At 51.5% G+C, this 26,803-nt stretch overlaps 1 protein-coding gene across 1 annotated transcript in view; it reads right to left on the reverse strand.

Annotated features, from left to right (window-relative positions):
• Positions 1 to 2,480: 2,480 nt before the first annotated feature.
• Positions 2,481 to 26,803, reverse strand: part of ADARB2 (adenosine deaminase RNA specific B2 (inactive)) — a 485,894-nt gene continuing 461,571 nt past the window's right edge. Inside the window, exons 8-10 of the mRNA XM_012466970.2 lie at positions 22,650 to 22,831; positions 9,898 to 10,076; positions 2,481 to 7,827 (exon numbers count right to left, since the gene is read on the reverse strand). Coding sequence (XP_012322393.1) covers positions 7,651 to 7,827; positions 9,898 to 10,076; positions 22,650 to 22,831 — 538 coding nt within the window. The 3' untranslated portion in view covers positions 2,481 to 7,650. The remainder of the gene's footprint in view (positions 7,828 to 9,897; positions 10,077 to 22,649; positions 22,832 to 26,803) is intronic.

Consider the following 26,803-nt stretch of genomic DNA (forward strand, 5'->3'; position numbering starts at 1 on the left):
TGCTGCCCACTGCCCACCAGTGGCGAGAGCTTGCTGGGGTCTTCCCTTTGCAAGAAAGAAGAGAAGGGATAAAAACTTATTTTTCTTTCTCAGGCACAATAATAATGGTCTATGGAGGGGCCACGTCCTCAGGACAGGGCTGGGTGGTCATGGTCTATGCAGGGGCCACGTCCTCAGGACCAGGCTGTGTGCCCGTGGTCTATGGAGGGGCCACATCCTTAGGGCAGAGCTGTGTGCCCATGGTCTGTGGAGGGGCCATGTCCTCAGGGCAGAGCTGTGTGCTCGTGGTCTGTGGAGGGGCCACGTCCTCAGGGCAGAGCTGTGTGCCCGTGGTCTGTGGAGGGGCCACGTCCTCAGGACAGAGCTGTGTGCCCGTGGTCTGTGGAGGGGCCATGTCCTCAGGGCAGAGCTGTGTGCCCGTGGTCCTCTTCCCACCACTCCATACTCCAGTCCCCCGATTCCACAAGCATCCCGTTCCCATCACTCCATACCAAGCCCACTTCTTGACAGAGCCAGATTATCCATGCGTGAAGATTCATGAAGTTGTTTCCTTTGGTGCACGAGGCAAATCCTCCTGTGATCCTGAGCTCTGAGTAGTTGGAACACCTTTCTACGCCGAGGTTCTCAGCGACCTCGCTTTTGGGTTTCGTGAGGCAATGTGTCAGCCTGACAGGCAGCGGATGGAGTCATCTGCGTTTGTGTTCATTGTCATCCTTGGTCTCCTCCCACTTCATCTCTGCTGAGTTAAGATTTTCTTTTGGGAAAGCTGGCCCTTTAAGGGTAGTAGCTTTCTGAAACCCGCAGGGAGAGTACATTTCTGTCATTAAGTGAAACCCAACTCACGGAGCCGGACTTAATAGCGTCAAAGCGGGTGCATGTGTGTCGATCACAGAGCAGAAGGATCGCTGCTGTGGCCACTTTGTGGTTCAACGCTCTGCCCACCTGTCAGATTTTGAGAATCAGAGTGGACTGCTGTTACTTTCTTTGAGAACATGCACTTAGCTGAAACCTCTTACTAAGATGATCTGTCATAAACTTCAGGTTTCATGCTTAAAGAAAAATGACATAGGAGATGAGGCCATCTGGGGTGAGGGCAGGTGAGGCCAGGCTTGAAGACAGATTGGGCAAATGTGTGGAGCTGCCATGTTTGGAGGGGTTGCCAAGAAGCAGACCCCCCACTGCCAAGAAGAAGCACCTTTTCAGGCAGGAGGGGCTCCTCTGTGAGTGACAATGAGGCCCAACCCCAGGAGGTACTTCTGGGGCCCACGAAGAGATGAGGCTGGAGATCTTTCTGACTTTGGGCCATTAATCCATCCCTCCTGACATTCTGATTCTCCACGATCGGTGATCCTGCCTGGGGACCGGTGCCCCACCTCTCAACTCAGATGCCTTTGAGGTTCGTCTTGAACCCACTTTATGCCTGCAGGTTCCTTCATTCCCTGCCCTCAACCTGACTCCTCATTTTCCTCTCTATGGGGTAATATATCATAAGGCTTAAGAAATGAGATGCTCTTTATGGCACCGACACCCCACCTGGGGAATGTCCCCACCCACGGATGAATGGGAGGCATCAGAATCTCCTGGGGTGTTTTCAGAGCCCCCTACCTCCACCTCTGCCCCCACCTGAGACCTCTCGCACTGCCCCTTGAGTGGAAAATCACTGCGGTTAAAAATGCAGGCAGCCACAGCTCGTCTGGAGGGAGGTGTGGTGGGACAGAGCAACATCTCCAGATATGACATCTCACCCAGGCCCCTCCGGCCGCAGCGCTGGGGCCCCGTGCTCAACACGGCTGTAATGCCAGCTTATTTCCCGGGTGACAGTGAGAAGTCAAAGTCCCTTCAGCCAGCACAGGCCTGCCGTGCCCATCGTTAGGTCCGTGGAAAGCAGCAAATTGTGTCACAGGGAAAACACTCTACTGGGGTGCTTAGTCCAGCAGACTTACGTGGAGCCGCAGTGCGAGCCCGAGATGTTTAGGAGTCCCTTACACCCCTGTTCCCACCTGGCTTAGTATTCCCCTACCAGTCACACCCATGCCCCATGTGTGACGGCAAATCTGGGAAAGGACTCAGCATCTCACATTCCTGACGCTTAAGCTCCTCAAGCCTCCATCAGTAGCCCTGGGAAGTAGGAGGCTAAGGCTGCGTTCACACACCGGTGAGAAAACCGAGGCGCAAAGTCATGCATGCAGTGAATTCATTTTATGCATTAATGCCAGGCGGGTTCAAGGCTCGATGGGAGGTCTTTTCACTTACAGCCCTGTGCTATCATAATGAGTTCATTTAGGTTAAATCTGTAAGGTAATGTCGGAGCTTGTAACTACTACTCAGGCAGAAGCCACTAATTGCTGTAACTATTATAAAAAGGAAAAGGTTCTAGAGCTGAGTATGTCCCCTCTTTGGAGTGGGTGGACACATTATTATAGTCTTGAGACCCCCAGAACTTCGCTTGATGAAAAAGACCCAACAGCCCAGGAAAGGACAATTCTAATATTTTTATTCACTTAACAGAAACATTCACTTATCAGATATCACTCAAGTGCAATTTACAGAACTTAGAGGCAAATTAACATATGCAAATTCATATTTTAAGGTTTTGGATTTTTTTTTACAAATATTACAAATGTACATCCATTGATACAGTATTGCCATTCAATCATGCTTTTTATGTACATACCTTCAATTAGAATTACTATGTATTAAGTTCATTTTGCTTACAAAATGCTGAAAACTAACGGGGTGCGCTGGGAGAGATTTTTTTTACGATGCATAAACTGCAGAGTGATAGAAATCTAGGACCTGTGTGAAAGAGGCACTGGGCCCCAGGTGATCTCATCTTCAGGTTTAGGTGATACTCATCCCTCCCGTCTCGTCTTTAGGATGATGAGCTGGGAAATAAGGTGTTTCTCTCACCAGGGTTTGTCTCTGGTTCCCTGCAGGGGTGATATTGTTTGGTGTGAATCTCTAGAGGCCAACACGGTGGCTCACGCCCATAATCCCAGCTCTCTGGGAAGCTGAGGTGGGTGGATCACTTGAGGCCAGGAGTTTGAGACCAGCCTGGGCAACGTGGCAAGACCCTGTCTCCACCAAAAATACAAAAGTTAGCCAGTCTCATAACCCAGTCTCAAAAAAGTAAGTAGGTCTCTAGAGATGTGGCCACCAGTGTTCCTTCTGGTAGGAGATCAGACTGTGTGGACACATCCAGGAGAGTCCCAAAATGACTGCAGCGACGCCCTGTGCACAAGGTGCCAGGAGCCCAGCGGGGCTTCCCTACCCCCAGGCATGAACCTGCCGCTGGATCCCTGGGGGGATGATGCCTGAGATGACCTCCTCCTGGGGGGCCACAACAGCAGGACAAAGGAGCCGGGAGTTGCGGGACACAAGACAGCAAGAAAGGGAAGAGGCGGGGAGGAAAGGAGGCGGCAAGAGGGGAAGTAAAAGGGGTGCTGAGGGCAGAGTGAAAAGAGGGTGGTGCCAGCCAGGAAGCTTGCTGTGTCCTCACCCCATCTCTGGTCCCTGCCCCTGTCACCTCTGCTCCTGCCTCCTCTCTTCCCACTTTACCAGATTCAGAATTTGTGGGAGAAGTTTGACAGGTGCCAGCAGCAGCCACTGTTTCCAGAAACAGCCCTGCACCTGTGGTGGCGAGGGACCCGGGTGGCAGTGAGGGAGCCGGGTGGTGGCAAGGCCCACACCGTGTCCTCCGGCCGCCCGCCTAGCTCCACACAGTGGTGAGTCTGCCCGAGACCCTAAAACACCAGCGAGGCAGGGCAGGGGGCAGTCTGTCCCTGCCAAGAGCTGCCTGGGAGTGCTACGGCCTCTCCTGCGACACAGAGCTTCTAAATTTCCACCTCCAACCATGAGCTCTGCAAAAACCCCAGGTGAGCACAGGCTTTGGAGTGTGTGGGATGGTGGCTCCCTGATGGGGATTAGGGACTCTGTAGGCTCCCTGAGGGCCGTGGGAAGGGCGTGACGAGCGGCGGCCCGGCGATCCAACGGCAGCACGTAAAAAGGAAGGCTCTCAGTGCCTTTTCGTCTCCACCAGAAAGTGAGACTTACTGTGTTTTGGGCCAATTTGTCAGATTATTTTATTAGAATGGCTTCTTAAAAAATGGGCATAGACATTTCCCTAAGTTAAAAATGTCTACTTTATGTACACCTCAAATGTCTTTGTTTTAAAGATACTATAGATACCTCTTAAAATTTATCATCTAAAAATAGGATTTCATCAAAATACTCTAACTATTCTGGGCGTTGCTATCCTATGTATTTACGGTTTATGGCTCTCCGGACGTGTCAACACTGTACCCAATCAAAGCATGTCACTTTATGCTTAAGAAAAGCTTCCTGTGAAAACAAAATTAGATGGAAAAATGGAGCTGTTTGTTTGAAAAGGAACCCAGCTTGACATTTCTGAGGAACAGGACTCATGACAAAGTCAGCACGACGTGATAGCTGTGTACAGTTGTAAAGAGAGTCGCAGGGACGGGAGGGAAACCATAGCTGTCGGCCCGCAAATCCTTTCCTCGGCAAAGACGAAACCCACAGAAACCCTCACTCTGTGCCCTGACATCACACATGGCGGCAGAACCCGGGCTGGAGGTGGATGGCGGAGGCTGCCTGGCCGTATGGCTGTTCCCTTCACTCCGTCCTGCAAAAAGTCTGGAAACCACCAGACGCTGACTTGCTGACTACAAACCAGGCAGGAAACCACATTGCTGATCTTCCCGATGGGAGAAAGCAGTGTGTATTTTGGAGGCAGATAAAGGTGGTGTTGGCTTTATGAAGACTTTCGTAGGGGCCTAAGCAGGCGTGAGCACAGACCGCAGAAAATCTGTAGCAAGAGGCAGGGAAGCTGGGGCAGAGATTTCGAGGTGGGCCCTGAGGGGCGGGCCCTGACTTCTTCATCCTCCTTTGTGCTGTGCCCAGCGTGTTTCCAGGGTGACAGAAAGTGGCCCTTCCCCTACTCATGTCTTGCCCCTCACTTGGAGAGGGGGATGTGGCCACTCCCAAGACTAAGTCAGCAGTGGAAGCGCAGGGCAGACCTGGCCTGAAAGCGAAAGTGGTGCTGGGCTGTTCTGACTGGCCCGAGGGCGAAATCCTCAGGCTTCACCTGCAGCCCTCTATCTCTGCAGAGGTGACCTGCTCTTCCAGGAACACCTGGGCTGTGGTACTCCTGGGACCCGGCCCCTCCTGGCTGGATCAGGCCCTGCCAGTTGGGAGCAGCGTGCCTGTGGCGTGATCTGGTGTGGTGTGCAGTCCTAATTCGGCCCCCAATGTGCTTCGTGGAAGGGAAGCACTGTGTCTTCCACCCTCCCTGCTTGACGCCTCTGTTTCCCACCGGCCGCTGGCCTCCCTGCGTGTGAGTCACCCCTGCCCGCCTCGGCTGCCTTCTTTCACTGCCCAGGGCCTGGGACCCCTCTCTCCTTACGTGGGGTCCCTTCTGCAGCCCACATGCCCTCTGACAGACCCCTCCGGGGAAAAGCTCCAGAGGGGCTTTTCTGGCTCACTCTTCTCTCACTATCAACCTTCTCTGAAGAGCTTTAATCTCTCCCTCCATGGAGTCTCCTGTGGGTTTAATAAACAAATCCATACACTTGTTCTAATGGGTAGTGTGGAATTAATGTGTGGCTTTCTGCAGAAGCGGATGTAGATATTTCAGTCAAGTCTGAGTTGTTTCTGGAAGGTCAGTGCCTGAGACAATATGAATCCCAACCCACCGCTGCCGGCCACTGGGTGGGCGAGTGTTTTCCAAGTCTGGCGAATCAATGCAGGTCGCTCACTGCAGAACCAGCGTGATTTGGAGCCCCCTGGGAGAAAGCATCGTAAGCTTCGCTAGCCAACATCTCAGAGTGAAGCCGGGAGCTGGCTGTGCCCCACATGTTCGGGGAGCGCCTGAGCCACCCATCGACTCTCCACGCTCTCAGTTCTCCAAGCTTCATCCTAGTGATGTCAAGCTACCAGAAATTAATCGAAACTGGCCATTTGAGCTTAGCTTTTGCATTGAATTAAGATTTCATTTATTTTTGCGATTTTTGTAAAAGATTAATGTGAGTTCTTTATTTGCAAAAATGTTCTCATCTCTTTTGAAACTTTCTGTTGGAGCAGTTGTCTACTCCAGTGCCCATTTTCTTTTCTAAAAGAACTTGTGAGACAAATGTGGCCATATTTTAAATCCCAGGAAAAGTTTCTATTTCCATACTAATATCTCTAATTCTTATTATCTTGTAACAAATAGCTACAACTCAGTTTGTTCCATTTCTGCCTGTACTTGGGTATGCACAGCACGACGTTATTCCTGCACTCTCTCGGGGAGGTCAGCCGGGATTCTTTCCGGGAAGGCCACACCCGAGGCGGACACTACCATGCTTTGCCGGCTAGCATCACCACAATGAACTTCAGAGATGGATTTTTTTTTTTAATTGGAGAAGTGATAGACTGGCTACATAGCAGGATGAATGTTAGAAATGAGTTCTCGGTGGTGAGATTACAGGAACTGAGGCACACAGATTGCCTAAAGATACTTGGAAAAGAGCCAGACTCCTGTATGAATACAGCGCCTCAACTCAGTGATGACGCTGTGGGTTAAAGCCCCAGTGTCCGTCTCCACCGTGAGCTGAAGGTTCTCTGGGGTTGGATGGCTGCTCTCAGGATGACACAACCCTGCCTCTTACATTTTTTGACAGCTGAACTTTTTGGGGGTCTTGTACTGCAAGGTGCTGATTGGAGAATCTGAAAGAGCAGAGCTGTGGCCTCTCAAGCTGAAGGTAAAGGTTGTTTTGAATTTTATTTTGTGCTTGCTTTCTAGTACAGATGTAGTTAACAAGTCTCCTTCTTACCTGGTAGGGAGGTTACAGGGTGGTAGCTAACCCTCACACAGCTGAGCCTCAGTGGGGCTCAGTATCTGCCAAAATAAACCAAACGCTGTGATGGGCTGAACAGGCATGGGCGGCTCTGCAAGGCGCAGTGGGCAGGTGCTTAGAGGGCTCCCCACATCACAGGTCTTCACTCTGGCTTGTGAGCGCTTTGGGAACTGTTCCTTCTCTTTGCGGGAACGGCTTTCATTTCTCGGGTTCTATTCTAGGTGTTCTTTAATGGTGTGCATCTTAAATCTTTTTTGAATGGACGTGGAGTAAAAAAAATGAAATGAATAATGAAAATAATCAAGGATTCTTATTGGTTTCTCTGGGCTGGGTGGGCATGGCTTTTCTCTCTGTTTGTGGCTTATCTTCATGTGCCCCATAAACCTGTGCTAGTGAGACCTGAATGTGGCCAAGAGGCACACACAGGGGTGGGGTGCAGGGACAGGCTGAGGCTCACTCCCGCCTGACACACGCTGGCGCCTCCTTCGAAGGCTGCAGCTGAGCCCCCTTTGCCTGAATGGAGCCCCTCCCTCGGATGCCGCAGGAGAGCCGGCACCAACTCCACAGCGCATGTGTCCCTGGGTGTGGGGACAGGGTCTGGGGCCAGCTATCTGGGAAGAGGCATGTTCTGAATTCCAGTCTCATTGCTCCTCCACATAATGCACACTTCGCGTGTTTCTGGAACACCAAAGAAAAACGAATGCAGGGAACCGGCCGACCTGCCACGTCGCCCCACAGACACGGCCCGTCCCTCCAGCATCTGGCTCAGTTCCAGCGACCAGGAGCCCACAGCCTAGAGAGTCAGTAGAAACTGCTGCTGCTCCGGAGGCTTCTGCACCCAGGTGCCCAGGCCGGCCTTCTGAAAGGCCCGGAACAGCTGCTGTTTCACCGCCTGGTAGGTGTGCGCCCCCAGCTTGGCCTCACAGTACATGGACGGCGTGTCTCCGGGGCTGGGTGTCCGTGTGCTCAGCTGCAGGCAAGAAGAACAGCCAGTCAGACACCAGCAGAGAAGGGGCTTCCGCCAGGTAGGTTTTACGAGCCAGACATCAGCGCATGTCCTCGGCCTTTTGCTTTTCTTTCTCCCAACATGACAGAGGGCAACTGATACCAGGCACTCCGGCCATCCCACAGAAACCCAGTCACCAGGGAAACCCTCTTCATCTAAGGTGTAAGTGACCAGTGAGCAGATAAGCTTGACTGCTATTAAAAGTATAAACACTGTACAGGGACCGCAAGTGGGGCAGGGGCAGATGGGGACGTGGGAGCTGCGTCACAGCGGGCGGGGAGCAGGTGGGCCAGAGTCCTGCTGGCAGCGAGCAGGAGGGCCATGTGGCTGGGGCACTTCCTGTTTAGGTGTCTGAGGGGTGCCAGGCAAAGCTTTGCAGCAACACAAGACAGGGAACAAAGGCAGTTTGGATCCCCCCCACCGTGGGTGGGAGGCCAGGAGAGAGGAGGATGGGGCAGGAGGAGCTCAGAATCCCACCTCGGGTCTTCCTGGGAGGCACTTGCCGGGAGCGGGGGGTGTCACCTCCAGCATGTGCAAGAGGAGAGGGCCGTTGCTCATCAGGACAGCACTGATGCCTCCCTGACCTTCCAAGTCTCCAGGAGAGGGGGACTTGGGAAGTGCCCTTGCACGGATGGGACAGAGGCTGAGAGCTGAGGAAGATTGAAGTCTCAGCCGAGCTCAGAGCTAATATGTGCAATTTTTAATGTCCCTTAAGTTGGCAAAATGTTTATTTTAGGTGTCAGTATGTCTATCCTGCTCTACCAGTTGACAAGTCAACAACACGATTATTCCTGCTTGGAGTCATTGCTTGGATTAAAAGTATAGGAAAATGAGCAAGACATTTTTTATTTGTTGGCTGCTTTTCTGTTATTTGTTCTTTTTGGCTACAGTCTCTATGCTTTGGAAACACATAGAAATATGTATTTTGATTTGAGATCCAGAAATGTCGCTGTTATCCCTACTTGTGAAGGAGAAAGTTTGCTCCTGATCCTTGATGTCATGGAAATGCATGGGCTTTGGGGTTGGGGAGAAATTCTAATCCTCAAATTTATTACTTGTGAAATTTTGGGGAAATTACCTAATTTTTCTGAGTGTTGGTTCCCTGATATCTAAACTGGGAATAGAATTGACTTCAAGAGTCCCCAGGAGCTGCTCCTGTGACATCCTGAGTGAAGCAGGCGGAGCTTCCACAACTCCAGGCTGGTTTGGGGACGGTGCCTGGGGCAGCAGGGTCTCAGGTCTACGGGAGAAACGCTGCTGGCCTGGGTGGTTCCAGGCTGGTCTCCGGGTGGTGCCTGGGGTAGCAGGGTCTCAAGCCTATAGGGGAAACGCTGCTGGCCTGGGCAGCTCTGGGCTGGTCTGGGGAATGATGCCTGGGGTAGCAGGTCTCAAACCTATAGGGGAAACGCTGCTGGCCTGGGCAGCTCTGGGCTGGTCTGGGGAATGATGCCTGGGGTAGCAGGTCTCAAGCCTATAGGGGAAACGCTGCTGGCCTGGGCAGCTCTGGGCTGGTCTGGGGAATGATGCCTGGGGTAGCAGGTCTCACGCCTATAGGGGAAACGCTGCTGGCCTGGGCAGTTCTGGGCTGGTCTGGGGAATGATGCCTGGGGTAGCAGGTCTCAAGCCTATAGGGGAAACGCTGCTGGCCTGGGCAGCTCTGGACTGGTCTGGGGAATGATGCCTGGGGTAGCAGGTCTCACGCCTATAGGGGAAACGCTGGCCTGGGCAGCTCTGGGCTGGTCTGGGGAATGATGCCTGGGGTAGCAGGGTCTCAAGCCTATGGGGGAAACGCTGCTGGCCTGGGCAGCTCTGGGCTGGTCTGGGGAATGATGCCTGGGGTAGCAGGGTCTCAGGTCTACAGGGGAAATGCTGCTGGCCTGGGCAGCGGGGAAGAGGACACGTCACAGGCGCTGGGATTTGTGTCCTGCGTCTCTCTCCCTGCAGACCAAGTGGTGGCCTCTCCCGAGAGCTTGCTCAGGGCTTGAGCCAGGGTCTGGCTGGGCCCAGTTTCCCTCCAAGGATGGTGCGACCTACCCTGCTGTACAGCCTCGCCCACCGCACAGAGAATACGTGCTTGCAGAGCCGGGACGGGCCCCCACAGCTCCTCCGCCCAGTGGTGGCGTTGATAATCTCCAGGTCTGTGCTGCCCATCACCCAGTTCACACTGAAGGGGGGCGACTTCCCTGGCTGGCGTGCCTCGGCATCACTCACACCTGTCAGGGGAAAGGCAGGGGTTAATATTCCTGGCCCCACGGGGCTCCCTGAGGGCAGCCTCAGGGAAATGGAGCCCGTGTTTGAGAGGGAGGAGGTATTCACATGTACATGGTCCTCCCTTTTCATCCTCAGGGCTGGTCAGTTCCTGCCGTGGTCACTTGTCACCCGCAGGGTGGAGGTTGCAAATTGGGCAGGACCTGGTGGCCGCCCGCAGTGTTGCTGTGCCTGCTTCAGCCGTCTAATTGAAAAGATTTTAATAGTCTGGTGATCATAAAGCTCTGTCTGGATTCCTGCCCTTTCTAGAAATATTTGTTGAGTGAATTACTGAACAGAGCCACGTGGGAGTGATCTGAGAGTGTGTGTTTACTGGCCACCTCTGCAGGCCCAGCTCTGTTGGAGGCAAAACACTGAGGCCAGGAAGCAACGCACAACTCCCTGGCTCCCTCGGGTTTACAGTTTAGTTGATGAGAAAAGCAAAACAAAACAATCAAAACAAGACAGAAATGAGTGCAGGATCAACTGATCCACAGTGTGATCCCGAAGCAGGATCAACTGATCCACAGTGTGATCCCGAAGCAGGATCAACTGATCCACAGTGTGATCCCGAAGCAGGATCAACTGATCCACAGTGTGATCCCGAAGCAGGATCAACTGATCCACAGTGTGATCCCGAAGCAGGATCAACTGATCCACAGTGTGATCCCGAAGCAGCACTGGCCACGGAGTTTTTGAGACTCAGTGCAAAGTGCAAATACAGGGCCCCTTGTTGGAAAGTTACGAGGAATTCCGAGGTGGCAGGGGAGCATTAAACCACGTGTGGGTCCAGCTCAGCTCAGGGGCCTCGTGAGCTCCAGGGATGCACATCACGACGCTGGTCCTGTCCGGTGAGCTTGGCCTCTGCAGGACCGTCCGCCTCTCAAGTGCATTGCCGCTTGTATGCTGGGATTTTAATGCGGACCACACAGTCCTCTCAGCCTGGCTCACACTGCAGGGGGTGGATGACGAGGTCCCCACGCTGGGGTGGCATCTGCTTTGCAGCCGGACGGGTGCACTTTCTGGTTCCCACTGTGGCCCCAGCCCTCACTCCTTGAGGTGCTCCTGTGCTGATCAGGACTTCTGGAGATGCTGTGGGGAGATGTCTGGAAACCCAGGGGGCACCTGCCAAGACCCTACCTTGTGACAGCCTGAGGGTTCCAACACATGAGATGTGGGTGCAGCTGGGCCCACTCAGGTCACTGTCTGTTTCGGTCCCTTCTGAAGGCTGCATTTGGCAGCGTGACCTTCAGAGTAGGAAGGGCATTGGAGGAGGAAAGGCTGTGGGAGCCAGAGGCAGCACCCAGCGACATAGCCCAAGGCTGCCCATGCCCAGGGCTTCCTCATGGCCCTCGAGGATGTGGCCCTCAGACATCCACGGGTAGGGAGGGAGGCATGTGCTGTGTGGCCGTCTCTGATCAGTCTCATAGGAGGACACGTGGTCCACACAGAAGTGAGTAGTCAGGTAGTCCAGGCTCTCGCTCATAACCGTGGCGTTGAGACACTTGGTCTATAACCCAGAAGCCCGTGACCTGTTGGTGCCTCTGGAACCTCCCACCTCCTGCAGCACCTGCTGGGCATCCTACCCCATTCATTCCCCACACCCAGCAGGCAGGCCATCCTCTCCCGCTGGTTCACACCTTCTCACAGGTCAGCTCCACCTCTCCAGCCCTGCCCGCCTTCCCAGCCAGCTGTCCTGTGATGCTCGGAGGGGTGCAGGGCCCCTGAGCTCTCAGGGGTGCGTCATGCATCACCCAAGATGGCCAGCACCTGCAGAGAAGAACCTGGCGTCCTGACCAGGGCACTGTGTCCGGGCCACTGAGTCCTGCTCAGGTCCCTGGGAAGCCTCCGGCTATTGATGGAGATGCCTGGATATCAGGATTGGTCTGAGAGCAAAGGCCTGGTGGGCTGGGCACAGTGAGAGGGCGCTCCGGTTGTAGCAGACTCCGGGAGGGAGCCGTCCCCATGTCACATGGCAGCACAGCTCATGATGCCTTCCTGGAAGCAGGAGTCATTGAAATTCAGGGGAGACCCACTCGCCACGGAGCTGCACAGCCACAGAACCCAGATTCTCTGCTGCCCCCAGCTTCACCTACCAGCCTGGCTCTGTGGACAGACCAAGCACATGGCCCATCTGCTGCCCTGGTGACCTTCTGCTGGCCACGACGGGCAATATGGGATGCCCAAGCAAATCCCATTCATGTCAGCTCTTCCTTTTTCCTTCAAGTGATTCTTGGCGGCAGCTGCCACCCAGAGAGTAGGAGGGACAATCTGGCCTGTTGGCTGCTGTGGCCGTCCTATAGGGTGGGGGCCGCCTGGGCAGGAGGAGCCAGCCGCCAAGGCCAGGGATGACCAGGCACAGGGAGAGGCAGTCACTGCTCTGATCCGTGCGTACCGGGTGAGGTGGCCGCCTCTCCTCCTCCTCCTCCCATCCCTCTGGTCTCCATGACAGGACTGACCACGGAGGCACTGAGCTGCAAACTCTGAACTCAGAGGAAAGCCTTGGGGGCCTGAGGTCTACCCAGAACCTCCTGGTCCCTTGTCAGGATGTCCTGGCTCCGGCCCAGGCCCCTCACTTCTCTTTGTGGAGGACAGCATGGCCAAGTTGCTGCCAACCCTTGGCTGTCTGCAGTCTGGTGGGGCTTCCTCCCAACGGTCCTGGCTGCCAGCTATGATGAGGCCCAAACACCACCAGGAAGGCGGCTGTGAGGACTCGGGTATGAACCCAGCACGTGCTGCTCCACAAGCAGGAGATGGGAGGAGGAAGTGTGGCGGGGCAGCGGGGGAGGCAATGGCAGGGCAGCATGGGGGGTGGGGGAAGGGGCGTGGTGGGGCAGCGGGGGAGGAGCTGGTGGGATGAGGCGGGGCGGGAGGAAGGAGCGTGGCAGAGCTGCAGGGGAGGCGATGGCAGGGCAGCGTGCGGGGGAAAGAGTGTGGCAGGGCAGTGTGAACCCAGCACGTGCTGCTCCACATGCAGGAGACAGGAGGAAGGAGCATGGCTGGGCTGCAGGGGAGGTGATGGCAGGGCAGCATTTGGGGAAGGAGCATGGCGGGGCAGTGTGAACCCAGGACGCGCTGCTCCACATGCAGGAGACAGGAGGAAGGAGCGTGGCGGGGCAGCGGAGGAGGTGCTGGCGGGTGGGCCGCGGGGTCCCACCTTGCAGGAGGCTTCTCCTCACCAGGGTGTGGTCCTGTTTGTCCATATGTGCACAGGGAAGACAGCGTATGTTGTAAACAACATCTCAGCTCACCTGTGACAACCCGAATCACACTGCAAATCATTCCATTCTAACTACAACAGCCCCATAAATTACTACTTAAGGTAGAAAGTGGTGTAAACCCAGGAGCAATCTTCAGTATCCGAGCCTGTCCCTGACCCGGGCAGTGGAGAATGTACCCCTGGGGCCTCTGCCCTTGACTGGGAACCAGGTGGCTTGAGTTCTATGGCCCAAGGTCATCTTCCGCTTACCCGCTCATGACAGGTGACTTCTCTGCTCCAGGAGGTGATGTGAAGATTAGAGCAGACAGATGAGAGCATGCTGGGAGCACCCAGGCTGAGTACTTCTGTTTTAATCTGAAGGTCAGCTGCAGTTTGTTAGCGCCCTCCAAGTCACACAGATCAAAACTGTTTCTAGTTAGATCACAGCGAGTGCTTCCAACTTAGTTACAATCACCTAATTGTGTCCAGGGAACAGAGGGACCAACCAACAAGCAGAGGTCAGAATTCCTTTCACGGCAACACGTTCTGTTCCCTTTGTTTGCCCTCTGCAGGGGAAGGAGCTTCTAGGAAGGGTCTCAACCCTCTGTTCACTTGCAAGAGGAAAAACTTCCCAAGGCAACTGGAAGAATAGCAGTCCTTTTCTTTTTCTTCTGCCTTCTTGTCTTTTTTTTTTAAATAGACCTTCCATATAGAGATAGCGTTGGGATGTTTCCTGAATATTCGCACTGTCAGTACCGTTTCTGACATCGCTGTAACTAACTGCAGCCGATCACGTGAACCCAAGGAGTGGGAACCACGGCCCAGATCCCTCAAGTCTAATGAGCAAAGAGACACAGAATGCGCACATCTGCCTAAACTATTAGGTTTTGCCATTAATGAATCTTCCTGCGGACAAATCTCTCATGGTTAGAGGAAGTGTGGTCAGAGGTGTCCTGTGTGGCCAGAGGGAACCAGGACTCTTCCCATCATGGGCCCTGCCCTCCTGCGGCAGGTGTCCAGGCTCCAGGAAGGGCCTCTCCTCCTCATGGACATGGAAGGGCTGTGGCCTCTGGTGTCCTTTCACTCTCTTTCCATTTCCCCATGGCCCTAATCACATGCACATAGGTAACTCCCCATCCTGGGATGTCTTCTGAGGACACGTGAGCATCAGGATATCAGGTTACTCCAGGATCTTTCTTTGTTTTATTTATTTTTGCCTGGGGAGCCACCTGATTTCTCAGGAACCTTCTGCTTGTATATGAATGATCTCACTCACGGTGCACTGATTTTATAATTTTCCCCCAATTTCCCAGGTGCTTCACGAAGACGTGCAGCGAGTCTTCCGGGAGCTGGTCCAGCTGCTGGCTCACCACCACAGAGAAGTGGGTTAAAGGGTGTTAGGGCTAAACTCTTAACTCAGAGCTGGATTGCACAGCTAATGGTAGTTGTAGATGGAGCCGGACAAGGTGAAGACGCGAGTGCTCAGGTCCAGAAACGAAAGCGTGGCTGACTTTAATTTTAACTCCAATGGCTGGAAATCTGAAAATGTGTGAACTCCCGGCTCATTCCTCCTAAAGTGGGCATCGGCTGATTTAAGATGGAACTCGAGTCCCAAAGACAGAGGGTGTCTGCAGCCTCAGGTGCACCCACCCAGGCCTGTGCCACCCTGTCCCTGAAGATAGCACGGCAGCACATTAGTGACCCAGTCCACTCAGGACAGATGGCATCACCTCCTTTTCCCAGTTCACAGCACTCAATGCCTCCAGGAGCTGACTCAGGGAATCTCCAGCAGTGAAAGGTACCAACAGACCTGTGGGGATCCTAGGACGAAGCCTGTGCAGTCTGCTCTGACGAGAAAAGCGTCCTTCCGAGAAATCACGTGAAGGAACCTCCGTGCTGTGGACAAACACGTACCCGCACCTGCACAGGGGGTCCTGTGCTTCCCGCTCTGCAGGCCGCCCCGTGAGACCATAATTCCTGCGAACCTCTGGCATCCAGAAGCTACAACAAATCCAAATAAAACAAACCCCATGGAACACTGGGCAGCTTCTGTCTTCAGGGATTCGCAATGCAGGAACCGTACCGTATATTCTGATGCGGTTTCCATGTGCACAGAAGTCGTAATTTTGTAGGCTGTGTTTGTTTGAGGTGATTGCTGTAACACATCGTGACACATGTGGTGGCTTAAAGCAGCAGAAGTCTGTTGTCTCATAGCTCTGGAGGCCGAAGTCTGATGGTGCAGGCAGGGCCGTGACCCCTCCAGAGGCTCCGGGGAGACCCTCTCACCTCTCCCAGCCTCTGGCAGCTCCCAGGCTCCCTGGCTTGTGGCCACTTCGCTCCAGTCTCTGGCTGCGCCTTCACTGGCTTCTCTGCATGTGCCAAATCTCCCCCACCTCCTCTTCTAAGGACACAGGTGGTTGTAGGCAGGACCACTGAGATAATTCAGATCAACTTCCACCTCATGACCCTCAATTTGCTCACATCTCCAAAGACCCCTTTTTCCAGGTAAGGTAATTTACAGGGTCAGGGATTAGGATTTGGCATCGTTGGGGGCTGTTATCCAGCCCACGAGGAGCGATAACTCCGAATTTTGGGACTGGTCTAAGAAGGGAGTGAGCGCTCTTCCTGCTCACAGGAGGGGCAGCCCTGCGCACTGGGTCCCCCACTCCGCGGAGCAGGGGCTTGCAGGTGACCACAGCTTGTGGGCTGCTTCTCGCCGCATCTGCTTCTTTCCCTATGCGTCTTCGGTGTGTGATGGGGCCCGGCGGGGCTCACGGTACAGGAGGGCAGGGGTCCTGGGGCTGCCCAGAGAGCAGTTTCGTGCCCCTGGCTGGGCGTGCAGAGTGACCTTGGGATGCATGGAGTGCCCGGCACCTGCGCCAGCTGAGTGAGGGTGGCCTCGGGTAGGACCTCGGATTTGAAAATTTGTGTAGGAAGCCCAAGGAACGGTGAGGAAAAAAGGTGTCCCTGAAACACGGTGTAGCCTGGTGGTGAACAGGGCTGGCTCCACATTTTCTTTAGCAATTGCTCCTGAGCGGCCTTGGCAATAGTGGCCTCGCTCCCTGAGCAGCTTCTCCCTGAGCTGTCTCTAATGGAACCACCCTCACAGGCGCTCGTTGAACCTGGCACGTAACTCAGGGATGTGTTGGCATTTATTAATTTGCGAACATACCACGCAGCATATGGGCCATTCATCTTTGATAAAGTGTTTAGGGAGCTGTCTTATTTCAGAGCTTACCTGTATGGGAAGAAGCTGGTCTCCCAGACCTTTTGACACAAATATTCTGCCAGGTTGTCTGGTATACAGAGATCAGCTTGATGAGACTGTGCGACTTTCGCCGAAATGCACACAATCCTGTTAACGGTGGGCTCTGGCAGCAGAGCGAGGCTGGACTCACTTTTGTGATGTACCAGCAGTGTGGCCTCTGACAAGCTAATTAACCTACTACTGCCACCGCAGCGACCACCAGCGGTTCAACTGCCACCGTGATCACCACGACCACCACTGTGGGGTGACTCCACAATTCATCTATGATAATGAGTTTTACTGTGGCTCACAGTGTGAAAAGATGCCTGACTTGAAGACAATCCTTACTTACCTTCTAAAAAAGGCATTCTGTAAATGAGACATTACAGCATTTCTTTACATAGTGAGCCTACTACATTTACAATGTAACTCACTTTCCCAAAGTGAAATTTACACAGAACATTTGAGGAATATAATTTTCACAAGAAGTGAGGCAAGTCTGTGTCACAGGGTAGCCCTGCATTTAATTTTGCAGAGAGAATGAAACAGCACGCATCTGGCCATGCACAGATCATAAAGCTGACAGAGTCAAAGTGACCTCCTGAATTTTCTATGTGGCCAGACACACTGTGGGGTCTCTCTCTCTCATGTACCCACACACCTTTAATGGAAGTAGAGCTGGTAAATTTAATGTGGACTTATGGATTTGGGGTAACTAACTTCTCAGGCTGTATTAATGCCATTTTATTCATTATCATTAATATTAATGAACATCTTTATAATTGCCGGTAATTTTATAGCTGCTGTCTTGCTTTGATACAGCACATTCCATAAGAAATGTAAAATGTACTACGGAGCGTGGAGATGGTGTGGTAACTGAGGGTGGACAGCTGGTTCTTTCTGCTGTGAGAGTGTCCTAAAAACTGTGGGTTCCTGCAAGCCAGAAGGGAATATGAATATTGAAAACACAGGCCATGGTGGCTTTTCCCTCGCCTTCCTTAGCTCCTGTGACTGGTTTGAGGCGGAGGTGCTGAGGTGGGGAAGGCAGGCATCTGCAGGGTGTGGGACGCGCTACGCTGGCCACACCGTCTGTGAATGTCCTGGGTGTGAGTTCTGTGGGGCGGCAGTGATATCCGGGATGCTGAGGCCTGGACGCCGTCCTCTCGGGAGGCTTTGTACCTCCACACATCTCCAGGGACTTTGTTCCTAGAGGCAGCCAAGGAGTCATGAGGATGAACCACTACTTAGGTCCCCCGAGTTTAAAGCACAGAGGCTTGCAGGATGCTTCAGAAGAGGTGACATTTCCATGGCAGAGGAAAGAATCTGCAGTTTTCATTTTTTTAGCTGGATGATGACATGATTTTTGGATTCTGTAAGGATTGCCATTATTTCAAAAGATACGGAACAAAGGGACTTTGGGGGAATATGGCCTTTTGTTGTTCCAAATTATGTTATTTTTCTGCCTTAGTATTCAAAATGTAGTAACATGACAGGTTTCAAACTGGATAAGAATGTGGCTGGTTTTCATTGCTCTTCAGTCCACGTGACCCATTTGAGATTGTTTCTCTTTCTTTCTTTTTTTTTTTTTGAGACGGAGTTTCGCTCTTATTACCCAGGCTGGAGTGCAATAGCGTGATCTCGGCTCACCGCAACCTCCGCCTCCTGGGTTCAGGCAGTTCTCCTGCCTCAGCCTCCTGAGTAGCTGGGATTGCACGCATCACTATGCCCAGCTAATTTTTTGTATTTTTAGTAGAGACGGGGTTTCACCATGTTGACCAGGATGGTCTCGATCTCTTGACCTTGTGATCCACCTGCCTCGGCCTCCCAAAGTGCTGAGTTTACAGGCGTGAGCCACCATGCCCGGCGAGATTGTTTTTCTTAAGCCCAAATAACACAGTGAGTGTTGAGTGAGTCCATCAGAGTTAGATTATCTCCGTGTTTGTCTACAAATGCTATCTCACCTTTGTTTTTGAACGATACTTTTTCTTGATATCAGATTGTAAGTTGAGATTGTTTTTCTATTGGCATTTTAAAGATGTCATTTCATTGTGCTTTTTTTTTGTCTTCTGAGAATCAATTATCAGTCTGATTTAGCTCTTTTGAAGTGAATTTGTCTTTCATTTCCTGACTGCTTTTAAGACTTTTTTTTTTGTCTGTTTTTCAGCAATTTAACCACCGAGATGGAAATTATAAAAAACAATCAATGTATGATGTGCTTTTCAAATCTGCATTTGGATGCTTTTTGTCTTGATCTTAATGGTCATTAATTTCAGAAATTTCTCCTGAATTAAAGAAGCCTGATGCTCCATAGAAGTTTCTTCAACTTAGTGTGACAATATTTTGAAAATCTGGACACATAAAAAAATATGGACATAAATGGCCACAGATACTTTGAAAGCCAAAAATAGGTAGCATTGGGCAAGATGTATAAGCTAGTCTTGGTGCACATTTCAGTAAGTATCAAACTTCTTTCTGACAAATGGGGTTGCTGTGAAACCCAGGCACCGAAGGGCTTCTGACGCAGAAGCTGCCCATTTTCACTGCCTCGGGGAAGTGTGTGCCTCGGGAAGCCAGCCCGTGCTCATCTCTATTTCATCACCAGCACCACGGTGCTACTTCATACATGAACATGAACCAAGAGTCTTAAACAACTCATGGTTCCAACAATCAATTCTCTGGGTTCATCTCTCAGATTTCATGTTCATTGCCAAGACCTTGAGGTGGGCTGTAAAAATCATCACTTTTATCCTCAGTGTGAACTAAGAAATTCATCACTGAAAAGCATATCTCTTAAATATGCTGTTAACACAAACAATGAATTTATCCAACCCAGATTTTTTCCCCTTTGTTGTTTTTTTTTCCTTGATGAAGAGAAATAAAAATTTAGCATTGATGTTGAAAGCTCGAAGAAGCATATATCCTCAGCTTAGTAGAACAAGGCTGTCAAAATGGCTATTTCATCTCACTTTTTTCTAAAAGGATGATTATTCAGGACATGGATTTTTATTAATTACTATGCCCATCATTTTTTTCATCTTACTGAATTCACTGAGAAAGACCAAGGGCAAACTCCTTTAGGTTATCTGTGCTCAGGAAATAACGCAATTTTTGCTGAAGGATTCAGAGTTCAAGACAGCCTTGAAATGAGCTTCTGTTCCTGAAGTGTAGCCATAGGTTCAGACTGGCCAGTGCAGAATTTTTCAAGTATATCCTTCTAGAAGGATACATTCCTATGCATCCGATGACTGTGTGAGGTAGGGTATCTTTTTCAGCTTGGCTGCTTCTTTTTAGCGCAGAGCTGATTTGGCCGTATCTAAATTGCAAGGCTTCATTCTGCTAATACATGAGCTGCATCTTCTAAGGCAATACTGCAAGCTGACCTTGAGGGAAGCCTCAAGCAATCTTCATTTGCTTATTTGAGGCACTTTTTATTATTATCCCTATGCAAGATCTTGCTCTGTCTTTTGGTGCAAGACATTCTGATGATTTCTTTTCAAAATTTGCATGATTGGTTTTTAAATGTCCATCAAGAACAATGCAGGGGCTGCTTAGGGGTTGCATGCAGGCAAGATACCAAGACTTAGGCTCATTTGCATCTCTAAAATAATAAAAACCGGGTTCCCAATAAGCATGTAAATGGAGGCTGAAATATTTAGTCAGACTGCGCTGGCTGGGAGTGGACAGGTGCCACCCGGGATGGGGAGCAGACAGGTGTCTCGCAGCCTTGGCCGTTATTTGTGCTGCAAAACGATGTCAGGGGGATTTGAATTTCTCTAATTGTGTTTTCTAAAATTCACTGTGTTCACACTTATGATGGGAAATTCCTGTTTTTATTTATGTTGACATGTTCCCAGATGGGCACGTGGTTGAAAATCTGCACTGGGAGACTGGCTGCCGAGGCAGTGACACGCCAGTGCCCAAGGAGGGCAAAACCTGCTCCGTGGATGGTGGCTTGGGAGGATGCAGTAACAGTGCTTAGCAAGCTTGAATACGCACTTCAGTAGGTGCTGGACACGGGACGAGGATGCCCTAAGGAAAACGCACAGAGAAAGGGCGAGCACACGGGCCACTCGCCGGACAGGTGAGGATCCGCTCTGGTTTAACTCAGAAATCTCAGAACTGCACGGAGGCCTTTGGGGCACCCAATGCGGGAACATGTGCATTGAGTTCCAAACCCGTGATTCCAGGTCTTTTCGGGGCTCACTCCAGAGCCGTTTTTTCTGTTCAACTGCAGTGAGTAAGGAGTCGTCACCGTTTTAAGAAAACATAGAGGAAAGAGCAAAAGGAAACAGGAAATCAAGAAAGAGGTTGAATCTGGGTCCAAAGTGGTATTTTACCAGAACCACTGCAATGACTGACCATCTAAACAATGCATGGAATTGTGTGGGCTGTGATCGGAAGCACACCTTTAGGCCCTCGCCAGGGGAGATGGCGGTCAGTGGGTGTCTCGGTGACGGCATGGGAGAAGTGGCTGCTCCTCACTTAGCTGCTGCCTCCTCTGGCTAGTCCTGCCTTGCATTGTTAGCTTCTGTGTGATTAGAAACACGGACACCTGCCCTAAGAAACCATACTGCACGGCTGGGCGTGGTGGCTCACACCTGTAATCCCAGCATTTCGGGAGGCTGAGGCAGGTGGATTATGAGGTCAAGAGATTGAGAACATCCTGGCGAACATGGTGAAACCCTGTCTTTACTAAAAATACAAAAATTAGCCAGGCATGGTGGCACATGCCTGTGGTCCCAGCTACTTGGAAGGCTGAGGCAGGAGAATTGCTTGAACCTGGGAGGAGGAGGTTGCAGTCAGCTGAGATGGAGCCACTGCACTCTAGCCTGGGTGACAGAGAGACACCCTGTCTCAATAAATAAATAAATGAATAAATAAACACAAACAATAGAGATAACAACTTTGTCATTGGCTTGTGTGAGAACCGAGCAGCATAGTCAGGTGCTTTGCACAAATTATTTCTTCCAGCTCTCACTCCTGCCCCCATCCCCCGAGGCCCTATTTTGCCCCTGATCTTACAATTCAGATCAATTTTAGAATCCCGGGAAGAAATCCTAGGACCAACGACTCTCAGCTGCAACAGGAAACAGCTCTTTTATCTTCCTGCTTTCTCTTCCAGGTGGTGTGGTTTAAGCCCTAACACTGAAAAGTCCGTGGCGTCACTCTCCTTGCCGGGGCAAGGGTTTTCGCTGTTTCCCGACATCTCTGCCTGGTTCTGCAGACAGGCCCTCCCAAGAGCGCTCCCGCTCAGCAGGGGCTGACTCCAAGGCTGGGTGTTCTGCATGCCCCAGCACGAGGCTGCCAGCGAAGAGGAAACCCTACCCCTTCTAATTGTTCCCGGGAACCGGCCAAGGTGCCTCACCGTGAAAGGCTGGGAGTCGCCACAGGTCAGTGTATCCCTCACAAAACCCTCCCGAGACCACTCCCTGCTCTTTCTAGGGCACCTAACAGCTGCCAAGGGACTCTTCATCCTTGTAACTGGCTGCATGCCAGGCAGCCCGGGCAGGCCCCGGGTAACATGGGGAAGTGGAGGCTCAGGCAGGGTTGGGTCTCTGAGGACATCTGGGCTGTGGGGAGCCTTGGTGCTGAGCTGGCCCAGCACTCGTGGAGTCACCTTGCAGCCTCTGGAGGGTGCGGAGGGCCCTGGGTCTCAAAGATCCACTCCAGCCACGTGGCCCTGGGGTCCCCCTCTCCCTGCCCCTCCTTGCCCACCTGGCTCTTCCTCAGCATTGCCTCTAGTGGGTGGCCAGGAGGGCAGGTGGGGCCTCTCGGATGAGCCTAGCACTAGCGATTCTGTTTTGGGGGCTACTTCAGACATTGCTGTGAAAACAGCATCATGACACATTCTGAAAACGGCATCACGACACAATTGTGAATTCATACCAAGGCCTGGGCTATTCCTATATTCAGAGATAAGCTGAAACCTTTTGTCATTTTTCCTTTTTAAAATTGTTGGAATTTGCCCATTCAATCTTAAATTGCCGCTAGCCAACACAGATGCATTGTCCTGGGGATGGCACCACCGGGCACACCTGCGTCTGGCCTGGTGGTGGGAAGGAGCCCGAGGGCCCCCGGGACGGGGGTTCTTACCACTGAGGAGAGGCCGGTTGTGCCGGTAGGCGGTGGGCAGCTGGCCGACGTCCTCCATGCGGTGGCTCATGACGCGTGCCAGGTGGCCCGTGTGGTGTAGGCTGCCTACCACGATGCTCTGCAGGTACACAGGCTCCACGAAGTGGGACAGGAGCGCACCCTGCAGCCCCAGGACGTTCCACCTGTGGGGAAAGCCAGTGGTTAGTGGGGCCCACCCTGGAGCCCGGGACATTCCAGCTGTGGGGAGAGCCAGAAGTCAGGGGGGCCCACGGAACTGGGTCCTTTCTGCCCCTCTGAGGCCTGGTCTTGAGGACCTGTCACGCTTCCCATCGTGTGGACCTGGGGGGGCTCGCCGAGGGTGTCCAGACGCAACCCACTGTCGCCTGGGATGGGATCAAAGGGCCCCTGTGCACTAACAAACACCACTCCCTTTTCTGAAAATGAGTCGTTAGGCAGAGTGGAAGCTGTTATGTTCTCTGGGACGTAGAATTAGATGTTTTAAGAAAGATGCTCTGTCCTGAAAGTGAATCTGAAGTTTTCATTATGTTAGCTGGGAAATATTAGAAATTGAATTTATTTTCGTTTAAGGAAAAATACTTCCTACTCCCTTTGTCCTTAGCAGTCAAAATGACCTATTGTGTTGAAATTAAATGACATGAATAAATGACCCTGCTTTGGTCTGGGGATGATTTGGTTTTAGAAGCCCGGATTGGCGATGAACGACAGGGCCATTTTGTTTGAAATAAATACAGCTGTGGGTGAATGTTTCCGCTTCTTCAAGCAAAAATACCAAGAGCACTGGGATTTTTCCCCGTTGGAGTTGGGTGGCAGGAGGTTCCGTGTGTTATTCAAGGCAGCATTCTGTGGTTTCCACTCTAATGTGCTTAAAATCCCACCTCCACCAGGAGCGAGCATTCTGCAGCTAATTTCTTACATCATTGTTCTTTTCATTAATTAACATTTCTCCACTGTTAGAGCAATTACTGCAGTCCCCACATGCAGCGCCTTTTTTCATGATTAATAAGGAGTCATTATATTTCCCTTCCTGAAGCAGTCAATTAACACAGAATTCTTTCCATTAATTACTGAATCTACCTGGAGAGTAATCTTCTCGGAGAACCTGTGACACCAATTGCTTTAAAAAGTTCTCTTTAAATTTTATTCCAAAAACACAGGCAATTTAGCCAGCGATATTAATTTGCCTCAGAAGCATCTCCGTGAATGAGAAACATCTTTTAATCTCATGCAAGAAAAGGCAGCCATCTGGCTGGTGGGGATTTCAGGGAGCAGCTCTCCTGCTCTCCCTCTGCAAATGCAGGTCATTAAAGTAATGTGCTAATCTACATAAAACTCAAATGGAATATAAAAGGTAATATTTATATACAAACAATTTAGTCCTACAATTTAAACAGTCATTGGTTTTATGAAACATTTACTTCAGTCTATCAGATTTGCATAACTTCATTTAAAAAAATATTGTGGTCATTTCTACAAGTCACGGTGTTTCTCCCAGAAAGCAAGGGAAGGGCCGGCCCCTGGATACGTGAGGTTCTCCCTGAGGGAGGAGCTCAGGAGTTCTGAAGGGCAGGAAGAGTCAGAGGCCACAGAGCACCTGCCATTGAGAAGCCTTCATTCCACAGCGTGTCTGCCTGGATCTCTAACAGTGGCTCTTCAGTCAATTTCTTCTTTGATGTTCATTGATATGTCAGAGCATGTCAACAAAACCCCGGAAAGGAGACTTTGTAACTGAGCTTTTCCTTTGGTGTTTTATGTTGTTTATTTTTTATTTTTTAAATAGAGACATGGTTTTGCTGTATTGCCCAGGTTGGTCTTGAACTCCTGGGTTCAAGTGATCCTCCTGCCTCAGCCTCCTTAACTGCTGGGATTACAAGAGTGAGCCACTGCACCCAGTCTTTTTTGGTTTGTTTTTTAGACAGGGTCTCACTCCGTCATCCAGGCTGGAGTATGCTGGTGCAAGTGATGCCGTCATAGCTCACTGCAGCCTAACTATTTTGTATTTTTTATAGAGGCAGAGTCTTGCTATGTTGTCCAGGCTGGTCTCAAACTCCTGGGCTCAATCGATCCACCCACCTTGGCCTCCCACAGTGCTGGGATCACAGGCGTGAGTCACCATGTCCAGCCAATGCCAATGTTTTTGAGCAAGTGGTGCTGTCATAGCTCACTGCAGCCTAACTATTTTGTATTTTTCATAGAGGCAGAGTCTTGCTATGTTGTCCAGGCTGGTCTCAAACTCCTGGGCTCAATCGATCCACCCACTTTGGCCTCCCACAGTGCTGGGATCACAGGCGTGAGTCACCGTGTCCAGCCAATGCCAATGTTTTTGAGGAGTGGTTGAGGGATTTGGCTTGTTCCCTTGAATCTGAGACCAGAGGACAGACCAAAAGCTGGGGGGAAATTCAGCAGCATGGCCCTCCTTGGGGTGTGAGATGCCGGAAAACAAGGCCCTAGAAAGGACCCCATGTGGGGCCCAGGGCTCCAGTTACGTGGTCCTAGTGGGCCTGTTAATTCTCAGACTTAGTGCAGTCTTAAAATGTCTTACAAATTAAAGTAGGGAAAGGGATGTTTCCACCATCAGTAACAAAGCACCTTCTTGAAATAAGCCATGAGTTAAAAAGTAAAATCAGGATTCCTGGAAGAGATGCCGTGGTGTTAGAGGTCATTGGAGCACCGGCTTTGAACAAGACCTCTGGAACGTACATGAGTGTCTGTGATGCCGCAGGACCCTGGGAAGACAAATAACGTCAGTATCAGGTTCCCACCTGGTAACCTTTACAATAAAGAGGAAATCAACCTTCTCCTTGCCTGGTTATCAGAGTTTAAACTTATTCAGCTAATGCGATCAATAAAACCAAATGTCTTTCTGAATATGAGCTGGAGACTTTTCAGCATTCAGGATTGAATGGAAAAATACCTCTACTTTTGTTCAAACAGCTGATATTACCGCACCGTTGACAGAGAAAAAAAATCCCATGTCTAGTTTTCAATACAGATAATCCCTAAATAAATGTATTTTTGTCTGTGTGTCAATCACTGAAATACCACAGATAAGTGGGGGAAGATCTTGGAAAAAGGCTGCCGTTCTTTAGCCAGGAGTGGCAACCTGCTCACTCAGCCCAGGCTGTGGTCTCCTGGTCACAGTGGAAGGAAAGACGGGTCTGCAGTGGGTTGGCGATGCCTCAGGCTGTCCCTGCAGGTGTGCCGGTGTCAGGCAGGGACAGCATCAGGCGGGGAACAGGGACCACCATCGCCTGTTTGGATGCTTTGGTTTTACGCCGTGACGTGGTCCCCTGAGGAGATACAACTCTAAAGTTACATGAAGCCTGCAGCAAAGTCCTCAGCCACCACCTGGTGTGGCCTTGAGGACCTCCTGAGGCGTGGCTCCCCCAAGGGTTCTGGTGTGATTGGGGGGTCAGTGTGGCCATCGGCTTTCTCGGTGCCACCCATGTGACTCTCATGTGAGCCAGGGTTGAGGACTTCCGCAGCAAAGTGGCAGATTCTGGAGCCAACATAGTCAGGTACCATTTAGGTCATGATGCTGGTCAGAGGGGCCTCTCTTGCTGCTCTTATCAACTGTCTTCTCAGTGGTTCTCAAAGTGGGGTGCCTGGGCCAGCCACCCAGCATTACCTGAGAACTTGATAGAAATGTAAATTCCCGGGCTGCACCCCGGAACTGCTGGTTCATGAACTCTGGGGTGGGGCCCGGTGGTGCAAATTCTAAGCAGCAGCCTCCAGGTGGCTCTGAGGCTGCTCAGTTCAAGAACCACCGTCTCTGTGCTGGTTCTGTGGTCACAATAGCAGTACCTACCTCTAATGGTACTGCAAGAGCATAGGAGATGACTTAATCTCTGGCTGGTCAGGGGGTGACATTTCCTTTCTGTCACACCCCACCCACAAACCCCTACCTCACACCTTCTTCCACATTTTGGCAACACAGGTAGTAAGTCCAAGACATCTCTGCATAAATGCCTCATCCCATTTCCAGGCAACTCAGATCTATTCTGGGGCCTAAGGGAAAGAGAAACCAACAGCCTTTTGACTCAATGACACGCCTGCTAGGAATTCAGCCAGCATCTGCATTCTTAATGGAACACCTGATGTATGGATGGGGCCAGTCCTGAAGGGTCTGTTTCTAA

The sequence above is a fragment of the Aotus nancymaae genome, unplaced genomic scaffold (genome assembly GCF_030222135.1).
Source record: "Aotus nancymaae isolate 86718 unplaced genomic scaffold, 86718_ANA_hifiasm-v0.15.2.pri h1tg000173l, whole genome shotgun sequence".
Classification (NCBI taxonomy): domain Eukaryota; kingdom Metazoa; phylum Chordata; class Mammalia; order Primates; family Aotidae; genus Aotus; species Aotus nancymaae.